The 27,084-nt window shown below is 41.6% G+C and overlaps 1 protein-coding gene, 1 long non-coding RNA gene and 1 other non-coding gene across 4 annotated transcripts; 2 read left to right on the top strand and 1 right to left on the bottom strand.

The window, feature by feature from the left end:
• The first annotated feature begins 2 nt into the window (after positions 1-2).
• LOC139701777 (uncharacterized) lies at positions 3-2,547 on the top strand. Its single transcript, XR_011704323.1, has 4 exons — positions 3-88; positions 339-504; positions 1,816-1,881; positions 2,404-2,547. It is a non-coding gene; the product is annotated as an uncharacterized lncRNA (long non-coding RNA).
• On the bottom strand, positions 379-25,334 carry Gtf3c2 (general transcription factor IIIC subunit 2). Of its 2 annotated transcripts, none has more exons than XM_071601447.1 (20): positions 25,078-25,334; positions 15,596-15,681; positions 14,815-15,082; positions 14,330-14,651; positions 13,277-13,559; positions 11,971-12,065; positions 11,458-11,535; positions 11,217-11,315; positions 10,507-10,734; positions 10,250-10,361; positions 9,926-10,034; positions 8,798-8,823; positions 8,484-8,613; positions 5,968-6,112; positions 5,710-5,871; positions 5,428-5,515; positions 5,052-5,180; positions 4,202-4,354; positions 3,943-4,050; positions 379-553 (listed from the first exon to the last, which is right to left on the bottom strand). In XM_071601447.1, exons 3-20 carry the CDS (start codon positions 15,056-15,058, stop codon positions 479-481), a joined length of 2,586 nt encoding a protein of 861 aa, XP_071457548.1. In that variant the 5' UTR covers positions 15,059-15,082; positions 15,596-15,681; positions 25,078-25,334; the 3' UTR covers positions 379-478. The 2 variants fall into 2 exon arrangements, with proteins under 2 accessions (XP_071457548.1, XP_027789224.1); XM_027933423.2 differs by lacking the exon at positions 379-553 and adding an exon at positions 2,609-3,642 and having other exon boundaries at positions 25,078-25,332.
• On the top strand, positions 14,048-14,116 carry Trnaa-agc (transfer RNA alanine (anticodon AGC)). The gene has a single exon. It is a non-coding gene; the product is annotated as a tRNA-Ala (tRNA).
• Positions 25,335-27,084: the final 1,750 nt, after the last annotated feature.

Raw genomic sequence — 27,084 nt, forward strand, 5'->3', positions numbered from 1 at the left:
CCTGTGAGCCCTTGCAGCAGGCGCAGGACTGGAATGCCACCGGGCCACGGAATCCCATGGAGAGCATCTCTGCTGGGTCACCCACTCTGTGAGCAACCCCCTCCGGGGGACAGCGCCGAGCGTTAGCATGGGGTTCGCCAGCCATTCTGCCCACGAGGTTCGACCTCTGCCTCGTCTCTCAAGCCCCGGCTTCTATGGGGTCTTGAGGGACCCCGCTTTACCGCCCACAGGGCTTTCGCAGAGCTGGCCAAGGTCCTGACGTCCTTCTTAAATCTCAGGAGTGGTATTTTGGAAACAAGTATAGTTCAGTGCGAACGTGCGTTATTTTTTGTCTCTAGGTTCTTCATTAGCCTAGCTCCTGAGTGGGGAGAACTAGAACTGTTCAGATTTGTCGTCTTCATAACTAGTTGAGTGTTTTGATCACAAAGTCCCTTTTGGAAATGCTGCGTAAGGATGACTTCCATGGAAAGCACGGGAATTACAGAACTTCTGGAATTAGTTTAGGTACTAACACGCCTTGATCCTTACTAGACTTGCACTTCAGTTTCATCATCTGTAAGAATGATGGGGTTACACTGTTTGAATCAAACTGGGATCCTCAGTTCTAGGGGATGTTTGTGGGGTGGGGGATGGGAGGAAGATTATCACTAGATTCTTCTACCTAAAATGTTTTGTTCTTCAAAATATATACTTCTAGAAAGTTATTTTTAACAAAGGGATTCATGACTATTTGGAAACCAATAGGGAAGGTGATCTTTTAATCCCCTTCCAGCTCTAACATTCTAAGATTTTGTGAAAGTAGTGTAGAATTCTTCCTAGGGTGGTGGGAATTTCTACAATATGCCTGGCAGGGAATTCAGCAGGCTGTGCCTTTGCTTATCTCCAGGTAGCTCACATTTCAGGAGGCAGACTTGCAAACTCTCTACCTGCCTACCTCCAGGCCCGGTTTACTCAATTCCTATGATTAAAGCAGGGGAATCCTCTCTCAAACACCGGAGAAACAGAGTAAGGATGCAAGAAAACTCAATGTTACAAACATTTAACCAAAAGCTTTCTATATACAAAACACCATGGTAGAGTGAGCTTACACTAGCAAATTTAATAGGAGACTAAATATGGTAGTTTGGGAAGTTATATTCTCAAGTCAGACTGACTGAGTCAAAATCTCAGCACAAGTACTTTGTAGTTACCTGACTTGTTCAGATTGCTTAACCTCAGAAACTAATTTTTAAGTAAAACAGCAATACCAGACTGGGGTTGTAGCTCAGTAGTAGAGCACTTAGCTAGCATGTGTGAAGCACTGGATTTGACCCACATAATAAAGCCATTAAAAACAAAAACAACAACAAAACAGCAATACCTACCTTACAGGACAGAAATATGCCAAGTACCCAAAATATGAGTGCTTAACATTTATCTTTTTTCCTCCTTTCTTGGAAACACATGGGAAGAATGTTTTTTGTTTTTTTAAACGGAAACTCCTTAGTCAGGGTGAAATTTCAACTTTTTTTTTTTTCCAAGCAGTACTGGGGATTGAACCCAGGGCCTTGCACATTGCTTAACTCTTGCTCCACCCCCAGAGCTACACCCCTGAGCCAGGATCTTGAAGGATGAATAGATTAAGTTGGAGACAGAAATGACAGTACTAGAGAAGGCAATAATGTGAACAAAAACACGAAGATAAAAAGGTGCAGGAATGGAGTATAAACTATATATATTGAAAGGATAGGTTAGAAATTAAGTGGCCTAGAGACAGTGTTTATGGGAAAGAAAAAGATCAAGACCTGAAAGCATCATTCTTATTTTCTTTTGGAGGTTGAGATTAGGGCTGACACTCAACAGCAGGAGCAACTATGGCTGGCACCAACCTACAACCTAACTGTATGTATCACCACGTCCCACATTTTCTATTACTGGAAATAGAAAAGGGGCTGCTGAATAGCATCAAGAGGTTGCTCTGTAGAGCAAAGCTTCTCTTAGTGCAAGGCACTTTCCTGTCAGCTCAAAAAGCAAAACTGGTACAACTTGAGTTGGGTTACAATAGGATGGTGCACACTTGGTGCCTCTGCACTGATGTGAGTTATGATTCCTTGGCTGCTAAGGAACCTGGGTTTTCTGTTTTTCTTTTGTATAGGACAGGGACTGAATTACTCACTTGATTGCCTTCTTAAAGGTTTTCTGATATATGATAAATTGACTAAATTAAACAGGAAGAAATTTGTTCCCAGATATATGACCAGTTTGGAGCATCAGAGGTCTTTGTTTCAGGAAGACACTAAGCTCTACTCCTTCCAACAGGCTTCCCCCTCCCCATTCCTTTAGGTCATCTAACTACTTCCCTCCAAACCACAGCCATTATTCCTATGCATCTTAAGTCTATGGTTTTCCTATTCTACCTTGCAGGGATCAATTCGTGCTTAGGAGGCAATATCATAGTCACTACAAGTCTACAGTATCCCACAAGAGGACTCAATATCAAGATAATACATTACTGTACTTATTATGTTCTAAACACTTCCTATACGTAAAGTTTAAATAAACGTTTTTAATAAGTCAACAATGTGACCATATCATGAAGGATCAAGAATCATGACGTGTAAAAGAATGGTTGAAATAACTGAAGATATTTAATCTAGAGGAAAAATACTTGGGAAACACATGATAGCTATTGTTAAATACTTAAAAGGGCAATCACAGGGAAGAATGTCTAGATTTCCTAATACCCATAAGTAAAATTAATAAGAGGTATACTCTGACTTGATATAAAGGAAGATTTTTAAAACACGACTGTCTAGGAGTGTTCAAGTAGGGTCAAGTGACCAATGATCAGGAATATTTCATAAGCAGGAGCAAGTAAGAGCTAAGCCACTGTTCTACTGGTAGGGTGTTTGTGGTGTTCTCCAGTTAAAGAAGTACTATGAGCAGCTTCAGTCCAATAAATTACTGTCACTCCTCTTGGGCTTATGTGTTGGTTACTCTAAAGAGGAAGTTTGGGAAGGCAGTAACATTGGATCCTCGAAGACAGACAGAAGCCTTCATGCAGATAAGTCTTTGTGATTCTCCAAACACCCACTCACAAGTGGTCTCAAAAACACCCAGTACCTTTACTTAGCTTTACCCACTTCACAATATGCTCAATATGAGCAATTGGACTCCCAAGCCTATGTTAGGCCTGAGTGTTACTTGTGAGCCATAGTTTTAGGCTTAAAAGCCTTTGTGGGGGGAGAGCCCCCCTGCCCGCAGGGGACTGTGACCATAGAAGTCAGTAGAAGGAGAGGGATCTAAGGAGTCCTGGGGAAGCAGTACTAAAGGTCCAGTCCTAGTGCCATCACTGTCCAGGAAGGCCCCAGTTCCTATGGCTCTGCGCATGGAGGCCATTTGTTCTTGGCAGATTTCATTCCAAGGGTCCTGTGTGGACTAAGACTAAGGATTGGACAGAAGGCGATGACTGGCTGGAGGGAAGCTGGGCCCTTTAGTTGGGGAGGATGATTGGAACATAGCACTGAAGTGTGCTCGGCTTTCAAGCTGCATACGGTGGCCCAGTGGGGAGGTGAGTCCACGGACAAAATGGATCCGAACCAGCCCTGACTGCCCCCCAGATACCAGCCATCCATAGGAGTCCAGGTTTGGGCTGAAACGTACCTATAAGAATAGAAAACAAGAGAGAGGCTCACAGGTGATGTTTTAGGGCAACTCTTAGCTCTGTAAGCAAAAAAAAAAAAAAAGTCACAATCTGAGAAGGCAGGACTATAATGGGGTGAGAGAGGTAGGAATAAGAAGCCAATGAATGAGGTATGTCTACTATATTCCAGAGGAGGTTGCCAAAGCTACTTCTCCTCATTAACCATCTATATTGCCTTTTTATTTCCCATTTCATTGATCACAGACCCAAAGTTGGGGAAGAATGAGTGGAGGGTGGGGAAGATGAGACAAGGTTCTTACCTTATGAATAGCCTCTAGCTGCAACCTGTCCAGGCACAGCTGAGAATGCCCTTCTCCTTCCTGCATGCGCAGCATCGGTTCTCTATGGAGCAAATTGTGGAAGGAACCCTGGGGATGGAAGTGGGACAGGAGAGAGAAAGCAAGCAGCTCCTTAATTTTGCATGTTTGTGATGGAACTCCTTAGGATTTCCTATTATACAAGGACTAAAGTTTTCTACCTTTTCTAATACTACACCCTATTTTCCTGGACTTGACTTACCAAATCTGTGTCTTGAAAGAGCAAGTAGTGATGGTTGACAGTTTCAGCATAAGTTCGAGCTGTGGGAGGATTGGGGACCCCAGATAAAGCAGAAGAGTGGTCTTGACCTTCAGGACTGTCCTGATATGGCATCAGATCAGCTTTATATATAGGCTAAAAAGGAGACCATAAGATTAAGTTGTATAATGCTGAAGACAGAGCTGGCAGCAGTGGCACATGCCCATAATCCCAGCTACTCAGGAGGCTGAGGCAGGAGGACTACCAAATTTGAGGCTAGCCTGATCAACCTGAAGAGACCCTGTCTCAAAATTTAAAAAAGGGCTGTGAAGTAGTTCAGTGGTAGAGTGCTTATTTAGCATGTGTGAGGGCCTGGGCTCAATTCCCTGTACCAAAAAAACAAAACCCCCAAAAATCTGAAGATAGAACAAAAGTAGAGGAAATTGGTTAGAGGCAGGAAAGTCTTAATAATGGAAAAAAGTAGTATGTTTAAATATATGCTCAAAAATAAATAAATAAATGCTCAGCTGAAATAGAATAAAAAAGATTAGGGCTGGGGTTGTGGCTCAGCGGTAGAGCGCTCGCCTAGCACGTGCGAGGCCCTGGGTTCAATCCTCAGCACCACATAAAAATAAATAAACAAAATAAAGATATTGTGTCCAGCTACAATTAAATAATAAATATTAAAAAAAAAAAAAAAAAAAAAAAGATTGAACATAATTCTGTGCCAAGACTTTCAGGGACAATGTCAGGGCTTGGAGACTAAGTACTAATTTGTATTCTACAAGGAATTGGGAGGGCAAGTGGTTAAGATCCAACAGACGGTGTTGCTGTTAGATGTTCATATACGTACAAATCTTCGCTCTGCAGGTCGCTTGACATTTATTGGGTTCGATGCCATATCAGGCAATATAGCTGCAATGAGTTCCCCAGATATATCTCCTGCAGCTATTGTCCCAAGCCAGTCAGATCCTGAAAGACTCTAATAAGAAGAGACAAATTTCATTAACTTACTCATTTCTATGAACTGATAATAAGTCTACAGTCAGAGGACAGAGAGAATGCAGAAACAAAACTGAGTTTACCATAACCCATGTCCCTGATGATACAGTTGCCATATATCTGAATTCTCCTTCTCCCCAAAACCATTGTCACTTCCTGACTACCACTAAGGAATAATAATAATGACTATCCTTCTGTGTAATGAAGACTGCAGAAGACAGGCTCACCCAAACAGTGCCTTTTCGAGGAGCTGTGAAGTAGGCCTTGAAGCCAAGATAACCAGCATCAATATAATGAATTCCACAAAGTCCATAACTGTATGAGAAAGAGAAATAAAATAAAACCTTCCTTTTTTAAGATTAGATTAATATCTTCTCAATTCCTTCCCAAAATCAAACTGCCTCAGCAAACCAGCTCAACGTATCTCTCCCCACAACAATCTTGCATGCCATGCAGCCCAACCCTTAGGGTCTGGCCCCAGAGTTCTTCCTATCTCCATCTTGCCGTACGAGGCATAGCAGTTGTCCTGAGCCACAGTGACACCATTGTAGGGGACCAGCCAGGCTAGCTCTGTACTCAAGAAGCGCTTGATAGAATTTATTGGTTCATAAGGTCGTCGAAGGTCCCAGAATTTGATTTTCCGATCACTTCCCGCGGAGACTAGGAAATGACTGTAAAGATGGGAGAAAATCAAAGCTAAACAAACCTGGAAGAGTTAGCCTGCCACAGTTTTCATCTTCCCCCTCCACAGATCTTCTATTCTATACCTGTTAGCTTTGCACCACTGAAGTGTACGTACAGCTTGGTCATGGGCTAGGAAACACTGGAAGGGGTAGAGCTTTAAGGAGCCATCAGAGAGCCGTATCCGCTGAAGGGGCGAGTTAGTGGGAAGGTTCCAGAAAACCACCATGCCTGAAGTAGGAATAGAATGGGTAGGCATTAAAGGCACTTTCTCACTACTTTGTTCTAATTTCTTTCTCTGGGGTCCTAGGACCCTGGTCCTCTAACCTCAGATGCAAACTGCAATGGAAGAATGTAAGGATCATAATAAGCTATTCAATACTAAAACTCTATGGTTTTAAGACTCAGTCTGACATTTTTGTTGCAATTTTCATCAACAAAAAGTAATAGCATAGCCTGGAATCTGCAGTTGAGAGATAGGCTGAATGTTCTTAATAACTCTACTGCCTATTAAATCAAAGTAAAGAGTTTTTTTTTTTTTTGGTTGTAACTAGACACAATATCTTTATTTTATTTATTTATTTTTTATGTAGTGCTGAGGATCGAACCCAGGGCCTCCCACGTGCTAGGCAAGCACTCTACTGCTGAGCCACAATCCCAGCCCCAAGAGATTTTCTTTAAAAGAAGCATAAATACTCTAGGAAAGGGTTGGTATATTAGAGCTCAGGGGTCAAATACAGCCGGCTGCCTGCCTGTTTTCCCTAACAGTTTTTTTTTCTTTTTTTAAATATGTTTAGTTTTTAGTTGTAGTAGTTGCACACAATATCTTTATTTATTTATTTATTTTTATGTGGTACTAAGGATTGAACCCAGGGCCTTATATGTGGTAAGTGAGCGCTCTACCACTGAGTCACAATCCTAGCCCCTTCCCTAACAGTTTTACTAGAACAGTCACACCCATTAATATACCCAATGTCTATGGCTGATTCCATGTTATAATTTGCAGAGTTGAGTTTCTAACAATGGTCAGCCTGTTTACAAAGCCTAAAATTATTACTACCTGAGTCTTTACAGAAAATATCTGCCAGCCAGGCATGGTGGTGCATGCCTGTAATCCCAGCAACTTGGGAGGCTGAGGCAGGAGGACAGCAAGTTCAAGGCCAGCCTTAGTAACTTAGCAACCAAGAGCCTATCTCAAAATAAAAGATAAAGAGCTGGGACTGTAGCTCAGTGGCAGAGTGCCCTGGGTTCAATCCCCAGGAGATATATATATGTATATATATATATAAAACATATATATGTATATATACACATATATGTATATATATACACGTTTATATATATACATATATGTATATATGAAAATTATCTGCCAACTCTGGTCTAAAACAAGAATAGACAAGGAGACAAAAGCAACAAAATGTGGAGGAAAAGAAAACAAATAGACAAACAGAAACTAATTTGGCAGACCCCAAATAAGCTGACCCTTGACAATGCTGGCAAAGGAAAAGGTACTCAAAAGTATAACTCTGATAAAAATAAAAGACAAAGAAATAAAAATCGTGAAAATAAAAACTGGGAAAAATATTGGTAATTAAAACCCATTTTATATGTAAACTCAGGGAATGTAGCACCCACGAATCTTTCTCAAGAAAAAATTGACAGTGATTTATAGGTAAGTAATAAAAATAATTCAGTAATGACAGGGAGACAATCATTAAATCACTTAGGAATTAAGATACAGAATAGCATGAAGCAAGTTCATTAACAACTTAAGAATACTTTCACAGAAGAAAAACAGAAGATGGAAAGAGGGATAGTAAAGGAAGTTCAGTGCTAATTTTCTTATCTTCCTAGAAGAAAGTATACTGAGGATGTCTGAATAGGAAATTGTTATTTAGAAACAGCTAATAATTCCAACTTAATGTTATTCATCATCTTTTTTCTTCTTTTTTATTTTTATTTTTTTGATACTGGGGATTGACCCCAGGGTGCTTAACCACTGAGCCACATCCTCAGCCCTTTTTACATTTTACTTTGAGACTTGCTAAACTGCTGAGGCTGGCTTTGAACTCTCCATCTTCCTACCTCAGACCTCCAAGTTGCTGGGATTACAGCTATGTGCCACTGTGCCCAGTATTTTTTTATTTTTTATTTTTAATCTTAAAAATAACTTTGAGGAACTAATGTCTCCTGTGGTGAAGAAAGATTTATTAGGAGTTAGCTAATCTTTCAGCTCAATTTCAGTGTCTTTTTTAAAATAAACTGTAGTTAAATTTAATACCTTCAAATTTAAAGTAGCTTATATAGTATGAGCTCATTTTTTATAAAATCGTCTTTCTTTTAATCTTTGTATATGCATAAAGAACTGTATGAAATTATGTTCATCTACTCTTATTTTTTTCTGATTAGAAAAATTCTATTCAAAAATCTATCTCTTTTTTTACATTTCTTGAATATTTGTAATTATACATAAAATGCCCAGTTCTGAACCAAAAAGCAAGCATATATGACAAATTTAAAGAGCAATAGCACGCGCGTGTGCGCGCTCTCTCTCTCTCTCTCTCTCTCTCTATATATATATATATATATATTTTTTTACCATTATAATATCCAGCAGCCAGGTGGTGGTGGGGCCTGGTGGGCATCCAGGCCAGGCTAAGGCACTGACCACACTCAGAGGGATCTGAAGCTTGCATAGATCCCACCTGAAGGGTTGCCACACATTGTACCTGAAGGGACAGAAGAGAATGGGATTAGGGTTAGGGGTACCTACTGTTTATAACAAGGGCTCAAATTAGTGTTTAATTTAGCAGGAGGGGGTACTTTTCAGAAATAGGGGACACACTGTGGAATTAATAAGATAAGGCTTTAAGAAGATGGAGTTTCAGCTAAGGTAGCAGGTTCCTCACTCACCTTATAGATGGCGGGCTTCATCGCATCTGTGAGGGAAGAAGAGCAGTAGCTGATGCTTTGGATCCACAAGTCTGAGCTTCTACTCAAGCCTTGCTCTGAGATCAGGACCCCATCCATGCTTTGGACAATGACCTTCCCACGTCATTTATTCAGAAATTTCTTTTCCCACCATCAACTTTCTGACCCTACCTCCATCTGCCCCCATCTTCTTTCTTTCTTTCTTTCTTTACAGTTGACAGTACCCTTCCTCCTATCAAAACCATAATCCTTCCACTCTGGTCTCATCCTCTCTCACCATTTCCAGAACTTTGCTCATTTGGTTATTCTTCCTTTCTTCTGCATTATCCACTTGCTCTCCACCTACTGGGTCATTCCCACATTCCCATGTAAATGCCCTATAGCCTCTTCTATAAATAAATAGACAAAACTTTCTTTTACCCTTTAATCACCCCAGCCAGCACTCTCAATTTTTTGTTCCCCTTCATAGTCAAATTTCCTAAAGGAATTGTCTACAATGACTATCTTCATTTACTCACTTTATATTTCCTCCTCAACCCACTTCTCTACCAGACCAACAAATATGGGACCTTCTCAGGGCTCAAACCTAGGTGCCTTCTTCTTTAAATACTCAGTACTATTGAAATACAAATAGAAGCTATCTTTCCTTGACCTATTCCTCTGCTTTCTCAGCTTTAACTCTAATTCTTTCCCTCTCCTCACAGTCAAAACCAGGCTGTGCATGTGTACGTGTGGGAAGTGGGTGGTAGTGGTGAGGGCAGGAGGGATGAAGTCAGAGGGGAGATGAGCCCCATCTGTCAGCCTCAGCTTTTAGCAGCTCTTTACACAGCCAATTAGGGGATGAAGCAAAAGGGGGAATAGCCTAAGGATAAAGAAGAATAGCTTAGAGGGTAAGAGAGGAGCTAATGTGCTAAAAGACTGCAGTTACGAGCCTGAAAAAGGAAAAGCAAGCTCAAGAACAAATGAGAAGTCACAGTGGGGGTTTGGACATGAGTAAGTAAGACTTTGTGCTAGAGACTGAACCCAGAGGAGTTTCAGGGGAAGTGGGTATGCCCTATGAAGCTCTGGCCATTGCTACTGCAGCCCCATTCTCCTTGCTGAATTACTTACCTGGGGGTTGCTGAGCCAGCAGGGCCTCAGGATGCGGCAGACTGAATAGCAGCACCTTCCCATCTGAGCAGGCAAGAGCCAAGAGACCCAACCGAGGCAGGAGAGGAGCCTAGAGGGCAAGACCAGATCTGTGCTGAGGCTTGCTGCCTTCAGGAGCCTCTCAGAAAACTTTTGAGGTTCTGGTCCCTGGGATACGACACAGAGTTGCTGGAAAAACACTGTCTACCACACTCCAACCTTCTTTCCTCCAATGCTGAGAACTCCCAGAGTCCCTATTTCCTAGCTACAAGTCCCATGGCCAACTCATAGTCAACTGGGAAGTACCTTTCGAAGGGTGCCTGGAAGTTCCCATGCTCCACTGGGGCAGAATTTGAGGTCCCAGATACAGCCGTGATCACAAGCAATCCCATAGACAAAGTGGGCCCTGTTGCCAGGACTGGAGAGAGAAAGCACGTGGAGACAGTAGGTAGGAAGGAGGGGCCTAAGGCTGCCAGAGCTGTTTGAGCCCAATTCAAGCCCTCCGTCCATCCTTCTCTCTCCCTCACATACCCACCCATGGCAGTGTCCCAGCCCCACCTCACCAGCTTTCTTGCTGCAAAGTCCCAAGGCCCCAGAGCTGCAGCAACCCAGGGCCTGAATGAAGCTGACTCAGTGGGTGTGTCTCATTCATATCAGGGCTTGAGAAAAGGGCAACATATTGCGAAGCTGCTGACCCCTCTGGCACTGGGCACCAGTCTAGAGCCCAAAGTGGTCCCCCTGTGAAGAAGGACACATCCCAGCGCTCTGGATGTGCTGTGATTGAGCTAAATCTAGAGAAAAGTCAAAGAGAGAATGGAGAAAAAAGTTAATAAAAGGTAATGACAATAGAATGGGAGCTCTACCTGGAGTATGACCTGGCTTAAGCAAGGACCTGAAAATCAAGAAGGTAAGCACAGTACTTAGCTACCACTTGTACCTCCCTCCTTTCTTTCCCAAACTCTTTATAGATCTAGCTCATCTTCAAAGATGAGAGGCTGTTGATTCTGGTTTACTGCAATGTTCTGTCAAGGACTGAATACTTGTGACCTTGTAAGCTGGCTTGACTCTAAGTCTCCTTAGCTTCTCTCAGTCTGGCTGGCAGCACTGAGCACTAGAAATTAGACAAGATTGATCAGCTCCAGCTAGAACCTCTATTCTTAGGACCAAGTAGACCAACTTCAGGGAAAGGGAAGGGCTAATGTGTCATCCCTTTCAAAAATTTATCTTCCCTGTTTCCCAAGAATCAGAAAAAAGGTTGAGCTGCAATCATCACCTGTTTATTCGGTACAGTGTGCCATCCTCAGGAAGCCCTTCACGTTGTACAGAAAATAGCGGAGACTTCTCCTCCTGGGGCAAGTAGGGAGCTGCCTCACTGGGGCAAGACAAAGGAAAGAGCCTGAATTTGGATGAGTTTCACCCATCCCAGGATTCCCACCATAAACCTAGAATCCTCACTCTTCTGTCTCCAGTCCTTGTCACTCCTCCTAGGCTTCAGAAATGTCACTTCAACTTACAGTTCAGATAACAAGTGCCACTTCCAGGCTAGAGGAATCCATTCAGCAAACTCCCAGAATGAATATTTCTGTTCTCGGCTGGTGAGAGAGAGAAGTATCAGTGGAGGAAGAGAGAGATTCTCTAGCAGCAACTCTAACACAACTCTCTTAGGATCAGAAATGATCTGTTGTCTGTACTGTCCAATATGCTAGCTGCTAGGGGCAAGTGGCTACTGGGCCCTTGAAATGTGTCCAGTGCAACTAAGAATTGTAACTTTCCAATTCATTTTGTTTATTTATTTTTTTGTGGTGCTGGGGCTTCATGTATGCTAACCAAGTATTCTCCACTGAATTACACTCCTGGCCCCTCATTTCATTTTAATTGAAGAGCTCTAGAGCTCTTGCCTTTGTAGTAGTGCTTTTTGGTAATGAATATCATCACCATGCTCTGCCCATGAATGCTTCTATCTTTTTAGATCATCTTTGCATTCCTCTGTCACCCCTCCCCCCACAGCCTCTGTCCCCAAGTCTCACAGGTCCTTGGTGAGATGGAGGCACTTCCAAACAGGGGCCATGATGTAATTGGGTAAGCCATTGGGAGCCACTCCCCGGCAGTGTGGCTTCTGCTTCTGAGGATGAAATGGGAGAAAAATTAAAGGGAGAGAATTTTCTAAGCTAGAAAAAGTCCCAGAAGGCAACTTTCTTTCCTAATTTTTGTTTTCCTGGCATTAAATACCCCACAACCACTGCCCTATCAGCATCTTAAAAGATTTGTGTTTCAACCACTAAAGGGACTTCTCCACTTCTGCTCCTACTCCTCTATTAGAACTGCATGTTGTGCTGTCTATTGTCTGTTCATCTTCCTTATCATCTCCAAGGCATTTGGATTCAGAGGACTCCCATATACTTCTTAAAACCTTTGCTCCATGGGACAGTCAGCCCCTATTCCCTCCACCTCTCTAATATATTCTTTTTAGGCTCTTCCTCCTCTGATGGAACTGGTCATTGAGGGTATTCTCTATATACATACTCTTGGAAACTTATCTCATGTTCCAGGGCTTAGATTCACCTTTATGTCTAATTATAAAGTTTACATCTCAGTAAACATAAAACTGGCTCAGACCCAAGTTTTCTATAAGTTCTAGATCTATATGATATTGGGGTAAGCCATATTAGCCTGCAGCAAAAGAAAAATCAGTAATCAGTTAACAAAGTTCTTGTCTTTCCACATACACAACTGAATACTCTTGAGGCCACTGAATTGTACATTTTTCAGTGGTTAAAATGTTAAGTTTTTTCTTATGTATATTTTACCACAATTAAAAAACAAACAAAACTCAGCATTATTGTTGGCTCCTACCAATTTTAATCCTATTATCCTCTCTAGTTTGATCTCCCTTAAAATTTTATCCAGGCCCTATCCTTCAGCTGCAATATATTTATGGGAAAACCATTATTTCTGACAAGTTTGTATTCACCCTTCAAGACCCACCTCATTATCATTCTTCTATGAAACCTAAACAGTTCATCACCCTCCCACTATATGCCTAAATCATTTTGTTCACTCCTGGTATAGCACGCACTGTCGCACTGTACTGCAAACCTTGTGAGACAGGGCTCTCATTCATGTCTATGCTTCCTAGCAGACAATATTCAGTTAAAAATAAACAATCTTGCTTACTATACCCCTTGTCCTATAATCTTACTAATAGCTCAAAGGACTTCCTAATAGTCCCTTTTCTTACCTATCTTGTCCAACATAATTACTATCCTTTTAGGTATCTGGCTAACCCCTTAAAAATCCTATTCTCCCATTCACTTTCTTGTCCATTCAGGTTACCCCTGAAGTGGATCCTCGTGGGTTGCTTCGGGGTGCCACAGGCTCAGGGTCAGATGAACTCTCACTTGGAGCCTCACTTTCTTCCCCCTCTTCAGCCTCAACCTGGAGCACAAAGTCTTCATCCTGTGCAGCAGTATTCTCCTCTCCACCTTGACAGATTGCCTGCTGCTGGCTCTTCTTCGGTTTGGTAGGGCTGCCCACTTTGGGGCTCTTAGGACAGGAGACTGAAGCAGGCAGGGCTGAAGAGAGTTCTTCAGCCAGTTCCTGAAGATACAGAAGTGCCCTGTGGGATAGGGCAGAGTCAAAGCCATTCTTGTAAACACTTAACTGCGAACCCAGAAATCCAGACCTGGTTGATTCTTATCTCACTGGATCCTCCCAGTAACACTATGAGGCTGCTATTAATTTCCCTTTCCATGTTGACAGATGAAGAAACAGTAACTCAGGAAAATTAAGTGACTTGGCAGAAAAAAGTCAGATAACAAATGTAGAATCTTAACTCAGATCTTCCAAGCCCAAATCCAGCGCACTTTTCATCTACTACAGTCAAAGAATATTTAGGGCAAGGGGAAAGAAAGGAAGGGCACATAAATAATGAAATAAGCTGGGTGGTAAACAGCAATGAAGAACTGGGTGAAGTCTGTGGAAAAAAAACTGTGATGGAGTACAAGGTACAGAAAGAAGCCTCTTGAATTAAAAGAAAAAAAAAAAAAAAGAAATCAGCAAAAAAAGCTGCTGTGCTGAGAGCTAAAGGATTGCCCGTGGGCTGGGGTTGTGGCTCAGTGGTAGAGCGCTCGCCTAGCACGTGCGAGGCCCTGGGTTCGATCCTCAGCATAAATAAATAAAATAAAGGTATTGTGTCCAACTACAGCTAAAAAATAAATTAAAAAAAAAAAAAAAAAGGATTGTCCATATTCCTATATCCCCGAGTTTAAGTACCACCCCTGCTTACCTGATACCTACTCATAGTCTTCCCATCTCTCCAACATCTGTCCCACTCCTATCCCTTCAATCACTACCCCCCTCCACCAAGCTGTTCCCCACAATCCTTACACTTGGGCAGCCCTTCGGCGGGGTCGTTCCCCAGAAGGGGTCTCAAAGTCCTCAGGGGGCCTCTTTGAAGGTGGAGACTCTGGCTGATCTAGGCCTTTTGACAACTTCAGCAGTAGCAGGTCTCCTTTGGACTTCTGACTTCTTTTCTTAGGCATGGGGGCAGATAGAGGGTTGGATTGATCTAAGAGACCGGGAACCAGAGGGGCTGATGGAAGTTTACGCTGTTGGGGCCTTTTGGGGCCTTTTCGTGTCCTACTACCTCTCTTCCGGGCAGGCTTTGAGGCCCTAGGCTTTGAGACCTTTGACATCTCTGAAGAAAGATCTGTAGAGAAGAATATGGGTTTGTGAGATGAGACCAGAACTCAAACCTCTTTGGAATAGATTATACTGCACTCAGATTTGTAAAATCCTATGAGCTCAAGCTGCTCTCTTTCATCTTAAGCTAAGTATAGGGAGATGAAAAGATGAAAGGAAAAGGTACACACCTTGCTGTTCCAGTCTGGAGAGGCTCTCTGGCTCTGGAGGAAGACTCCTCTCATCAGGAGAATCCTCAAATCCAGGCAAAGAGGGAGGCAATGACATCTCTATGGAAGCCTCCACACTGGTAGCTTCTGAGGCCTTGACATCAAGCTGGTTTAGCACTTCTCGTCCAGGAGAGTCTACCACAGTCATGCTTCCCACGGGGCCGGCCTCCCCCAAGGCAACACAGCCGACCCCATAGGTATCCATCAGCACCCCCCAAAATGGCTGCACCTACATACAGAGACACACCAATGAGCAAAAGGCAAAAACTGTTTGTATAGTCTCAGATTTTTCTCTTTTCCTGCCCTTTATTCCCTTATCCCACAACTAGAAACCCAAGCTCCCTGATCATTCATTCATTCAACAATAATTACTAAGCATCTTCTATGGCAGGCACTGGTTATATGACAAGACAGACAAGGTCCTTGCCCTCATGGAACTTTCATTCTGGTGAAGCAAACAATAAACAGTCTACCATTTATCAGATGCTTACTATGTACCATATATAAGAGCTTTATATACATTATTTAATTTAAAGCTCATACATTTTTCTGTAAGAACACTGCAGTGAATGCACAATTAATTAACCCCTCACCTTGAAAGCCAATAAAATGAAATATACATGCCCCACCAACCTCATGCCCAAATAGCAAGAAAATAATGATTATGCATCTAGGGAAGGGTAACAACTTTCTATAACAGACTACCAAGAATAGCTGCCACTCCAGGCACAGAGATACATACCTATAGTTCCAGCTACTTGGGAGGTTGAGACAGGAGGATCACTTCAGCCCTGGAGTTCAGGGCTGGCCTGGGCAACAGAGCAAGACCTGTGTTTCATAAAGCAAAACAAACAAAAAGTGAAAAGGATAGCAGCCAGACACTATAAAACTTGGACCAAACTGAAGGATGATGCCTAGAGCTAACATCCATTTCTGTGAATACTAGTGAAGGTACAAATTCATTTGAGAATAAATAACAGTTCTCTGGAGCCTGGTTATCAATCTTTCACTTGAAATGGAGAAGGGGGTTAGATTAGGAAACAATTAAGGAACATCCTATTACATTAAAAGACCATTTCCACATCGAAGAATGAACTAAAACTAAATTTTCATAAATATTTTCTTTGAGCCCAGAAAATCAGATGTGCAACCATGGCCCAAAGTAGGCTAAGCAGAGGGAGGTAATGACACTGACCACCAAACCAAAAACGTGAGCAACACAGAACTTTGCAGAGGTCCAGTTTTTTGGCAAGAATAACTTGCTTGCCTGTGACAAAAGGAGACATATAGTTTAGCTACATATGGACCTATGGACAGTCCTAAATGATGTACCTAAATGATATACCTAAATGATGAAGAATTCATCACCAGTAGAAAGTACAATATACAAAATAAAGTTCCTATTTGTCTCCTTTGAATAAGATAGTTTAAACAGATTGTAAACTATAACAATAGCTAACCCTCTAACTCAGCTGGTGAGGATATAAGGTAACACCATGTTCCAAAGATACTTTATAACAGTGTCAAGATACATACATACAGTGAGAATCAACTCATGTTGTAAGTAGAAGCCCTGACAGAACTAACCCATTCAAAATAAATAATTAGCAAAAAGGATCCAACTGAGACCTATGCACAGATCCTACAGAAAGAATTAAAAAAAAACACACACACACAAATAAAGGTGAAAAGTACTCTTTTGAAGAACTGCTCAGGCAAACAAAACAATTTCCAACAAAAACTTCCATACTTTCAAAAAAACCCCACAAGACTATGGAATCCAAGAAAAGAAATCAAAGAAGAGATAAAAAAAAAAACAGAAATGTAAAAAGTAACCTGGCAACCAGGTGTGGTGGTGCAGGCCTGTAATCCCAGTGGCTCGGGAGGCTGAGGCAGGAGAATCATGAGTTCAAAGCCAGCCTCAGCAACGATGAGGTGCTAAGCAACTCAATGAGACCCTGTCTCTAAATAAAATACAAAATAGGGCTGAGGATGTGGCTCAGTGCTCAAGTATCCCTGAGTTCAATCCCCGATTCACCCCACCCCAAAAAGTGTTTCATTTGTAGAACTAAAAACAGAGTATAGCGGGCTAGGGATGTGGCTCAAGCGGTAGCGCGCTCGCCTGGCATGCGTGCGGCCCGGGTTCGATCCTCAGCACCACATACAAATAGAGATGTTGTGTCCGCCAAAAAACTAAAAATAAATAAATAAATATTAAAATTCTCACTATAAAAAATAAAAACAGAGTATAGCATACACATTTTTAAAATAAATAAATTATATACATATAAATTTTAAAATATAGATAGATATATCTTGGTTGTACTAGGGTTTGAACTCAGGGGTTCTCTATCACTGAGCCACATCCCTGCCCTTTTGTATTTTTGTTTTATTCGGAGACAAGATCTCATTAAGGGCTGAGGCAGAATCAGACTTGTGAACCTCCTGCCTTAGCTTCCCAAGTTGCTGGGATGAGGGTATCTGGCTCATAGTGTAATATATTGCTTCCAAAATACTTTGCCACAGAAAGCTCAATTCGTGTGTGTGTGTGTGTGTGTGTGTGTGTGTGTGTGTGTGTTTGCTGGGATTTGAATCCAGGGCCTTGTGCAAGCAAGGTAAGCACTCTACCAACTGAGCTATATCCCCAACCCAGGAACCTCAAAATTTTTTTTTTTAAGATCACACAATAAAAGTCTGAAGACCATGCAAAAAAAGAACAGAAGGGGAGGGGGGCATGTTGGCAGGAAGCAGAAACAAAGATGACAGAAGCAAAATTTTTTAAAAACACATGCATCATGATAATAAATATGTATCAGTAAGTTCATCCATTGAAGAATAAAGATTCAAATTGATTTAAAAAGCCAAATAACTATATGCTTTACATGATACATCCCAAACAAAAGAACTCAAAAAGGTAAAAGTAAAATGATAAAATTAAAATATATAGGGCAACTGGGCATGGTGGTGCACACCTGTAATCCCAGAGACTCAGGAGGCTGAGCAAGATCACAAGTTTGAGGCCAGTCTCAGTAACTTAGGGAGACCCTGTCTCAAATAAAAATAAAAAGGTCTAGGAATATAGCTCAGTGATAAAGTGCCTTGGTTTAACCCCCAGTACCAAAATAAAAAATATATGTGTGAGCCAGGTGCAGTGGCGCACACCTGTAATCTTAGCAGCTTGGGAGGCTGAGGCAGGAGGATCATGAGTTTAAAGCCAGCCTCAGCAAAAGTAAGGTGCTAAGCAGCTCAGTGGTTGAGTGCCCCTGAGTTTAATCCCTGGTGTCTACCACACACACACACACACACACCCAAATATCTGTGTATGTATGTATGTATACATAATATGTGTGTTTACATATACATTATGTAGGGCAAATATAAGCATAGAGAAAACAGGAGTTTTGACGGTTAAATTCAATGGAAAAATATTAAATGGAAGAGAAAGTGGAATATTTTATAATGAACATAAATTCAAATCATATAAAAAGATAAAAATGTTACAAACATTAAATAACGTAACATTCAAATATATAAATCAATATCTTCAGAAACACACTAACAGCTTCTTTTAATTATTGACCAATCAAGTAGATAAGGACAGATAAAGGTGAATAAAATAACCATTGACCTTTATATTGCTAAGGTTCAATTGCAAAGAACAGAATTCTTAGGGTGGGGCTGTAGCTCAGTGGTAGAGCGCTTGCCTAGCATGTGTGAGGTACTGGGTTCGATCCTCAGCACCACATAAAAATAAACAAATACAATAAAAATATTCTGTCCATTTACAATTACAAAAAATAAAAATAAAAAATAAAAAAGAACAGAATTCTCTCTAGTCTGTTCAAGCAGAAAAGGATTCAGTATAGTCTATCAGTGTCTTCTCAATACCTCTCCCAGTGCCACTTCTATACCAACAGTCTATTAAGTGGCTCACCTGCAGCTGCAGCAGCAACACCTACTCTAGATTTATTGAGTCAGAAACTCTGGATGGGGCCAGCACTTTGAGTTTTAACAAGTGCTTTAGGGGATTCTGATGCATGTGCATTTCCAAATCCCTTGCATAAGTGACCACTGGGACAGATGAGGGAAAACACTAAGGAACAGAAGTGCTTGTCAAATTGGAAAGTTGTTTTTACAGCTTTGGGTTAAAAAAACCAGACAGCCTTCCCTGTGCCATGATGGGGAGCCACCTGCTGAACCAAAGCACTTGCCACAGCTGATGGCACCACAGACAAGCTGCCTCTACAATAACGAGAAAGTGACTAAATGAAGAAGCCACTTCTGTCTCACCCAGAACCAAGCACTGCCACAATCTGCACCAGCAAAATGCATGCCTCCTTAGCCTGCCTCTCCCTCCTCTAAACTCAGGTCCAAATCCAAGCTCACCAAGGACACATTTGTTTTGCGAATGATGAATCATATTCAGAATCTTGAATGCAAAAAAACTATAGGAAATACATTTCTAGGTTTCCAGGCTCTCAAGTGGAAGTCGTTCATTCTCTCAGATCCCATTTACTTCAAGGTAGAAAGCAGGATCAGTGTCTTCTCAATTCCTCTCCCAGTGCCACTTCTATACCAACAGTCTTCCCTCTCCTTTGAAACTCAAAACATTCAGCTAAACCACTGTTACTCACTCCACTATCACACCCTGAACTTCATCAGTACTCCATCTCTTAACCTTCAGAATTATCAAGATATCCCACTGGTGTGTGTGGGGTGGTCACAATCTCCCATCATTATACTAGACTACTACTACAATATCTATTCTTCAACTCTATCAAGACACAATCCCTTATCTCTCCAGTTTCTCCCTAGGTCTGCCAGATCCAATCTAGCTTAAATCCCTTCATTTCAATCAGATTCTTATTGATATTAAGAATTTCGTTTCTTTTTGTCTTTTTATCCCATAGAACTAGAAAAATTCAAGCCCTGGATGAGCCAAATCATCCTTTTTTCTCCATTTATACACCTCAGGCATTGGGTATTAGCAACCCCACTTTCTCTCATCAGTTCCCGTATGTACTCAATTCTGATTCCCTGGTTTTCCTCAATTCTGATTCCCTGGTTTTCTGCAGATGATGTTGCTTCTGATTTCTGAACAAACATCAGATGGAAAATACTTCCATGTCCTAAGTAATCTAATACTTCCTACACCTGATGTGCTCATCCCACTTGTGTTCTAGCCCTATTTCTCCCCCCCCCAAAGGAAACTTGAGTTAGTTTATCCTCTTCCTTTCCACTGGTTCCTTCCAAACAATGTTTAAGGATGTTTATGACTCTCAACTTACCACACACAAAAAGCTATCTTCAAAACATATTCCTCCCAACTAATATCCCTCACCTCCCTCTCTCAAACTTTTTTTTTTTTTTGGGGGGGGGGCAGGGAGTACAAGGGATGGAACACAGGGGCACTCAACTACTGAGCCACATCCCCAGTCCTATTTTGTATTTTATTTAGAGATAGGGTTTCACTAAGTTGCTTAGCACCTCATCGTTGCTGAGGCTGGCTTTGAACTTGTGATCCTCCTGTCTCAGCCTCCCAAGCTGCTGGGATTACAGGCATGCGCCACCATGCCCAGCTTCAGCCAAACCTTTTTTTTTTTTTTTAGTTGTTAATGGACTTTTATTTTATTTGCTTATTTATATGTGGTGCTGGAAATTGAACGCAGTGCCTCACACCTACAAGGCGAGCACTCTACCACTGAGCTACAACTCCAGCCCCTAGCCAAACTTTTAAGTTGACTGTCCTTGGCACTTTAATTTCCCTGCTTTATCCTAAGTAGGCTATTGCCCCTAGCTCATCACTAAAGCAAAAATTGTCAATAATTATTGTATCATTCATCCAATGAACACTTCTTAGCCTCTTTAACTTGACCTCAGCAACATTGACTGACTACTTAACATTTCTTTCTTGAAACAGTTTCCTTCCCTCTTCTTTTTCTCCTCCCCCAGCCCTTCTTTTCTTTCCTTTTCCAGTCTTGCTGAGTTGCCAAGCTGACCACCTGGCAGCCAACTCCTAGGCTCAAACGATCCTCCTGCCTAAATCTCCTGAGTATATGAGGTTACTGGCATGTACCACAATGCCAGGCCACCAGTCTCTTTTCCTTTGAAACAATTCAAGAAGAGCTACCTTCCAGATTTTTACACATTTTCCTCAATCTTTTAAAGTTGCTTCATTCACACCTGTTTGGCAGCTTTTTTGTTTGTTTGCCAACTCACCTCTTTTGTTTTTTCAAAATATTCAATTAGGCTGATTTCTTTTTTAGAATTGTTTTTTTTTTAACATTTATTTTTTTTAGAAGTAATTGAAAAAAAATGAAAAAAAAGAAGTAATTGAACACAATACCTTTATTTTATTTATTTTTATGTGGTGCTGAGGATCCAACCCAGGGCTTCCCACGTGCTAGAGCACTCTACTGCTAAGCCACAACCCCAGTCCCTAGAATTGGTTTTTTACAAAACTTAATTGATACAAAATACTTATAAATTATATGTGTAAAATATAAAGAATAGCAACAAAGCAAACACCTATGTATCTACCATGTTTCAACTTAGTTTTAATAGAAACAATAACTTTTTCATACTAAAATTTCCTTAAAAGCCTGGTGTGGTAGTGGCAGAGTCCTGTAATTGAGAGGCTGAGGCAGGAGAATAGCAAGTTCAAAGCCAGCCTCAGCAACAGCAAGGCTAAGAAACTCAGTGAGACCCTGTCTCTATATAAAATACAAAATAGGGCTGGGATGTGGCTCAGTGGTTGAGTTCCCTTGAGTTCAATATCCCAGTCCAAAAAAAAAATAATAATAATTAAAAGTCAAATATATTCAACATTTACATAAAGACAAATCATCTCATGCACAAGGCCCTGGGCTCAATCCCCAGCACCACCAAAAAAAAAAAAAAAAAAAAAGAGAGAGAGAGACATCATTTGACATTTTAAATAAAACCAATACAATGACTCTTGATAAGCATATAACTCTTTTTCGGGCAGCAAAGTAACTAGGCAGTCAGGAGAAAAGTCCACAAGCTTCAGAGTGCCTTAGACATCTGTCTCTAGACTTTAGAGAGGAAATGGAATGAGAGTTACCAAAGGAAACTAGTTAAATGAAGGGCAGGTTTTTTTAAATATTTATTTTTTAGATATAGGTGGACACAATATCTCTGTTTTATTTTTATGTGGTGCTGAGGATCGAACCCAGTGCCTCACGCATGCTAGGCGAACGCTCTACCTCTGAGCCACAACCCCAGCCCCTGAAGGGCAGTTTTTAAAAAATAACAAAATAAGCCAGGCACAGTGGTACGTGCCTATAAAATCCGAGTGGTTCAGGAGGCTGAGGCAGGAGGATTTTGAGTTCAAAGCCAGTCTCAGCAACTTAGCGAGGCACTTAACAACTCAGCAAGACCCAGTCTCTAAATATAAAAAAGGGCTGAGGTTGTGGCTCAGTGGTTGAGCACCCCTGGCTTCAATCCTCATTAAAAACAAAAACAAACAAACAAACAAAAAACACCTATTTATACCTTAAAGATTTTCCATATGAATACATACACACTGATCTTTTTTTTTGTTTTTGGTACTGGAGCTTGGGATTGAACTCAGGGGCACTCAACCACTGAGCCATATCCCCAGCTCTTTTTTTTTTTTTTTTTTAATTTAGATATTAAAATATTAATTTAGGGCTGGAGTTGTGGCTCAATAGTGGAGCACTTGCCTAGTATGTATGAGGCACTGGATTTGATCCTCAGCACCACATAAAAATAAACAAATAAATAAATAAATAAAGGCATGCTGTCCATCTACAACTACCAAAAAAAGAAAAAGAATTTTTTTTAAAAAAGCTAACATTTGAAAAAAAAAAAAAGAGAGAGAGAGAACCCACTTATATCCCACCACCAACTGTATATCAGTACCTATTTTATCACACCCTTGCCAATTCCCACCACCCCCCTCAGTACTGGGGATTGTACCAGCCCACTTACCACCTAGCTACATCTCCAGCCCACTTTATTTCTGATACAGGGTCTTGCTAAGTTGCCAAGGCTGTCCCTGAACTTGTGATTCCAATGCCTTGGTCTCCCCAGTTGCTGGGATTACAGGCATGAGCCACCATGATTAGCTTTGCCAATCTTCTTAGTGTTTGACAATCTGATAAGTTAAAGAATTCTTCTTCTTGTAATTATTTGCATTGTTCTGATAATAACTGAGGTTAGCAACTGGTTATTTTTGTTTTTGGAACTGAAAATTAAACCCAGGATCTTGCACATGCTAGGCAAGTACTCTAGCTACCAATAAGCAATGCCCTTTTTATTTTATTTTGAGACAGAGTCTCACTAAGTTGCCCAGGCTGGCCTTGAACTTTCAATCCTCCTGCCTCCACATTCTGAGTAGCTGGGATTACAGTCATGTGCAACTATATCTAGTTAGCAACTTATTTTTACATGTTGGACATCTATATCTTTTATGAATCATCTGTACATATAAATTTACATATATTCCTATAGGATTGTCTTTTCCTTATTTATCTGTGAGGTGTTATTTATGCTGCGAATGTGTTCCTCCTGTATAATTTTTACTTTTAACTCTGTTTACATTACTTGCTAAACTGGTTTTCAGATTTTATGTGTTAAACTCCTCAATCATCTCTTTTATGATTTTTTAAAAATTTTTTTTTTTAGGTGTAAATGGACACAACACAATGCCTTTATTTTTATGGGGTGCTGAGGATCGAACCTGGGTCCCACCTTGCTAGGAGAGCACTCTACCAATGAGCCACAATCCCAACCCGATCTCTTTTATGATTTCTTTTTGTGTCTTTAAAAGGCATTTCCTACCTCACTGATACATTTTCTTCTAATTATTTGTCTAGTTTTGGATGTTACATGTGTCTTCTTAGTCCATCCAGAATTTTCATATAAAGGTGATAGGAGTATGAAACATTTATACTTTAAAGTTTCACAACAAAAAAGAGTTTTACCAATCTCATTCACTACTGTATCTGCAACTTGGTGGGGTAAATGCAATAATTGTCCCTTAACCTCTGTCAGTTGAATGACTGACTCAACATTCTTCAGTTCTCATGAAGGCAGCAGTAGTGTGTAGTGTAATTTCCATTTATTATTTTACAATACAAATTTTGGACACACGGTAAAGGAAGAGATGTTTAGTCAATTCATAGTACAGTTTTTGCATCCCAACCTGTCTGGTTTTCTTGCTGCTCCAGGATGCCAAGCTGACCTTCCTTCCCCCCAGAGGAAAAAATAATTAGATAATACTGTACCTCAAGTATGGAAATTAAAACATACTAGTTTAATACACTGTTTACCAAAGTATTCTTATGGTGCAACTGGTGGCATGCAAGATGATTTTAATGGTATGCAAATTAACATTTTTGTTTTTTTTTAACTTGCATAGAAAACTGTAGCCCACGATTTCAGTACGTATTTAAAGTTTAAAAATAAACCAATTTAAATGAAACTATTATGAAAACAACAGTACAGCTGATAAGGATGGCAAAAACAGTGATGTTGGCAAAGGAATGACTTCAATTTGAGTAAAAATACGCTGGGGCCAAGAGGTTTGGTCATATTTTACACTCCTCCAACAAAGTGAATTACTTATGGTGGGCTAAAGTCACCACCTGTGTTCCCCCCAGCAGATTGCAACGTGCCACAAAATAAAAGAACTAGACAGGGAAACATAACTGGCCCTTGGCTGCGCCAATGGGGTTACAGCGCGCGGGGCACAACCCCCGGGGTTAGAAAGAGCCTCCTCGAGCAAGAGGCTGAGATACCGCAGGAAGAAGCGACGGATTGCAGCCACCATAGAGGCCGCCTACATCCCGAGCCCTGGCCGTGGCAGTAGCTTTCGCCACCTGCCTGTGCGGGAGGAGAACCCTGATTTCCCTAAGACTTGAGGACTACTGTAGGTCCGCTAGTCCAATGGACGCGATGTAAGAAAGCAGAGGCTGGGACACGGGCTGCAGCGTTACGCACAAAGCGTGAGGAAAGGGCAAGACCCGGGGCTTGCAGAGATGGGGATGCTCGATGGCCACAGTGGGCAAGGAGGTAGGCACGGTGGCTTTCTGTAAGAGCGCAGAGGCCGGAGGGCGCGCTGCCGTGCGCAGGGGGAGAGTAGAGTCAGGACTTCGTCCTTAATACCCTAGTGCTACCGCAAAAGAAGGGGAGGAGTAATCGCTGGGTCCCCCACACACCCCGCTGCGGTACACTCACCCCGCCAAAGTCCTTCCGGAAGTCCAAGTTCGAAGATGGCGCCGCCTGTCTGGTCGCGGTTTTATGACGAATCTCTTAGCGGCTCTCCCTCGCTACTACCCCCACCCCCCGTCCAGGCTCAAGGTAAACACGCGCGCTCAGCCAGGAGTTGGTGCCGGGCTAGGCTTTTCCTTAGACTTTGAGTTCCATAATGCAGCGCGCTGGTCGCCGAGTCCTCGGCGTGGGCGGGACTCCAGTGCGTCTTCCGCCGCGCAGGGCCGCTGCAGAGCCTTCTGGGAATTGCAGGGACAAGGGCCTGCTCGGCGCCTGCGCAGCCGGGCGGGCTCCCACGCCGCCGAGCTTCGCGCCCGAGCACTGTATCCGCCCCTTCCGCACAGACTAACAGGCCTGTGACGCGAAGCACCCGGCTGCGTCTGAGAGTCCAACTGCAACCCTACACCGTCCGAGCCTGGACAGAAATGCGGAGAACAAGAGACCCTCGCCCCCGGCCGCCAGCGGATGAGTCTGGTTTCTACCACTAGTGAAGTCAGGGATGCACCCGAGACAGGAAGAAAATGAAAGGGGGCTAGGAAAGAGGACAAAGAGGAGTAAGAGCAGTGAAAAGTCAGGCCTGGGACAGGGAGGCAGCTCGGTCTTGTGATTCAGAGGCTTTGCCCCACTCCCTCATTGAGTGGTGTAATGCTGTGGAAAAAGGTGTGCATCAAGTTTCTGTCCTTTCCAAAGCTATTTAAAGCCGCATAAATTTAACAGATGTCCACACACCCAGGAGAGAGCACAGGAGATATCGACATGGACAGGAAGAAGTGGAGTCAGCCAAACTTTCTCTTCCCAAATAATGTCGCCAATTAAATTTCCTTCCTTGCACAAAACATTTAAGAAAAGTATGGGAGAAGCTGGGCACCATTGCTAATGCCTGTTGTCCCAGCTACTCTTGAGGTCAAAGAGGAGGATCGCTTGATCTAGGAATTTGGGGCCATTCTGGGCAAAGTAGCAAAACTGGTCTTATTAAAGAAACAAAAAAATACTGCAGGTGTTAACTAAGATCTAAATAAGGAGACATCCGTTCTACTCCTGTTTCACTCTCTTAGAGGCCAACAGTCTTGAATGGGTGTCTTCTTTCTCTTAGGTGTTAGCTAGCTCTTAAACCCTTGTGTGATGGACAGCTCTGTTTCTAATATTTAATTCTATAATGAACAAATCTGTCTTTAAATCCCTGCTGCCTCAGATTTGGCTATCTTTGACTTAAACCATTGTGAAATCTTTTTAAAATGAATAATCATTTATTTTTAGAACAAAACAGTCATATGGCTAAAAATTCAAGATACAAAAGGGTATAAAGTGTCTTCAAACTGTCTCCAGCCACACAGGCATTTCTTATTATCTGTCCAAAGCGTTTTACTTTTATATGTATCTTTCCCCTTTTTTCATTCAAACAGCAACTAACTACCACATTGTCCTGTATCTTCTTTTAACTGAGTGTATTTTATAGATCTATTTCTGTACATTAAAACCTTCTGCATTCTTTATTACTGCCCAGGATTTAATTTTTTGAATGTAATATGGTTTAATTAGTACATTACTGATTCTAAGGGATATTTAGGTGGCTTCCAATCTTTTACTGTTATTATCAATGCTGCTGTAAATAACTTTGTATCTAAGTTACTTCAAACACCCAAGTATATGAGTAGGATGAATTCTAGAAATGAAATTGCTGGATCAGTTTTTTTTTAATTTATTTGTTTGGTACCAGGGATTGAATCCAGGGGTGCTTAACCACTGAGCAGTATGCCCAGTCTGTTATTTTGAGGCGATCTCACTAAGTTGTTGCTGCTAGCTTTGAATTTGGGCTCCTCCTGCCTCAGCCTCTTGAACTGCTGGGATTACAGGGGTGTGCCATGGCAACAGACTTTATTTATTTATTTATTTAAATATTTTTTAGTTGTCAAAGGATCTATTATTTATTTATATGTGGTGCTGATGATCTAACCCAGGGCCTCATACATGCCA

This window comes from Marmota flaviventris, chromosome 14 (assembly GCF_047511675.1).
Source record: "Marmota flaviventris isolate mMarFla1 chromosome 14, mMarFla1.hap1, whole genome shotgun sequence".
Lineage (NCBI taxonomy): Eukaryota > Metazoa > Chordata > Mammalia > Rodentia > Sciuridae > Marmota > Marmota flaviventris.

Coding starts and splice junctions, on each gene's coding strand:
- Gtf3c2 (XM_027933423.2), bottom strand. CDS start 15,058: ATGGATACCTATGGGGTCGGCTGTGTTGCCTTGGGGGAGGCCGGCCCC. Junction 11,316..11,457: donor TGGCACTTGTTATCTGAACT/GTAAGTTGAAGT, acceptor GTCTTGCCCCAG/TGAGGCAGCTCCCTACTTGC. Junction 3,643..3,942: donor AGCTAGAGGCTATTCATAAG/GTAAGAACCTTG, acceptor CTATTCTTATAG/GTACGTTTCAGCCCAAACCT.